At 48.2% G+C, this 1,700-nt stretch overlaps 1 protein-coding gene across 1 annotated transcript; it reads right to left on the bottom strand.

Annotated features, from left to right (window-relative positions):
• Positions 1 to 566: 566 nt before the first annotated feature.
• Positions 567 to 800, bottom strand: MYMX (myomixer, myoblast fusion factor). Its single transcript, XM_027838359.1, has one exon. The coding sequence runs from the start codon at positions 792 to 794 to the stop codon at positions 567 to 569; it is 228 nt and encodes a 75-aa protein (XP_027694160.1). The 5' UTR covers positions 795 to 800.
• Positions 801 to 1,700: the final 900 nt, after the last annotated feature.

Below are 1,700 nucleotides of genomic sequence, written 5' to 3' on the forward strand. Positions count from 1 at the left end.
CAGTGGGCATAAAGGGACTATATTCAGAAAAAAAAGACAGATGTGAAAGAAGGCTTGAGAAGGAAGAGGCATGGAAGATTCAGGATTAATTAGTTTTTTTCATTTTCCACTGGACAGATAAGGCAGCATTCAGTACCAGACAGATGACATTAGGACCAGGCACACACTTAGCCCACCAAGGGCTGTGTGTGTGTGGGGGGGGTATTTTGTTTGAAAACAGAGGTCTGGGGTGAGGAAAATCCCCAATTAGACACCTCTCTTGTCATGCTGCTGTCTCCCCTCTTCCTCAATCAATTGGGCAAGATAAAGCAGGACAATCCTGTGGAGCAGAGTAAAGGTGGAGCCATAGGTTTAGTGTTTTCTGAGAATAGCCAGTGCTGCTGGGAGCCTTCCTTTGCACCCTCCCCACCCCACCCCTACTTCAAGAAAGAGATATCCCAAGACTCCAGGGTCCCATTCATGGAAAGATCTTTTTCTTCTCCTCCTCCTCTTCCTCCTCTTAAGCCCAGTGGTAAAAAGAGGGCTTCCCTTAGGTCTTTGCAGTCTTTACTGCCCCCACCCCAACTCTAGCCTCCCTTGCTCTCTACTCCATTTCTCTGTGCATCAGGCTGGTGCCGGAGACTGAGGGCATAGAGAAGACAGCCCAGAAGAGCTTGGCGAGTCTCCTGAGAGCCCAGGCGTTGGGCCAGGCGGCGAAGCAGGGGCATGAGGTGCTTTCGAGCGAGGCGGGCAGTGGGCAGCAGCAGTCGGGACAGCAGAGTTCTTAGCAGCAGCGGAAGCAGTGGGACAGGCATGGTAGAAGGCCCAGCTAGACACAGCCCTGTGGAGTAGGGAAGGGTAGGACGGCGACTACAGAGGCATCTACCAAGACCACTCCTCCCAGGCCTTTCCCTCCCATTGTGCCTCAATCTCTAACACCTTCTCCGTTTTACAGGAAGGGATCGGTTTTTTTTTTGTTTTGTTTTGTTTTGTTTGGGGGGGGGAGGGCTTATCATCTCATCCATGCCCCCTGCCCCTGCTGGTAATGTCTCATTGGTTGCCAATTTTTACTTTTTTTAAAAAATACTTTCAAAACACTTTCCTTCAATTCTCTTCTTTGGTTTTTCTTCTGAGGGAGAAAGGACAAGCAATTTTCTCCCCATTGTATAGAGGAGAAAACTTGAGACCCAAAGACCTCTTAGTTACTTGCCTGGGGTTAGGACATATTAAAACAAGGACAAAACCCTAGGGATTTTCTGTCTTCTCAACCCAGAGTTCCTTCTACTAAACCCTCCTTAATGTCAACTAGCCCCATCTTCCCACTTCAAACACATTTTAGCTCTCTCCCTAGTTCCTGTTCTCTTGTTGAACCACATTTTCTGTGGTTTGGGTTGGTGTAGACAGAAGACTCTTCCGTGACTACCCCTCATGTTTTGTTCTTTCCCTCCCAATCTCCAGGCATTGAACCTCTCCAACCCTGTCCATCCCCAGCAAGCCAGAGTGGGCTCTCACCTGTCTAGCAGTGGTATTGATGGGGTCAGAGGGTAAGTATTCAATGTTCTGTCCACTACACCAAGTTGAGCTGTATTTCACAAAGTTCGTGTATTTCTGCGCCTGTCTTTCCTCTGAAAAATGATGATCTTCTATCTAGTACTTGTTGCTCTCAGCTCTCTCCTTGGCAGAAAATAATTTCTATTTAGGGGATGGAGGATGGATGCAGA

Source organism: Vombatus ursinus, unplaced genomic scaffold (assembly GCF_900497805.2).
Source record: "Vombatus ursinus unplaced genomic scaffold, bare-nosed wombat genome assembly UNPS02014826.1, whole genome shotgun sequence".
In the NCBI taxonomy this organism is placed as follows: Eukaryota; Metazoa; Chordata; class Mammalia; order Diprotodontia; family Vombatidae; genus Vombatus; species Vombatus ursinus.

Coding starts and splice junctions, on each gene's coding strand:
- MYMX (XM_027838359.1), bottom strand. CDS start 794: ATGCCTGTCCCACTGCTTCCGCTGCTGCTAAGAACTCTGCTGTCCCGA.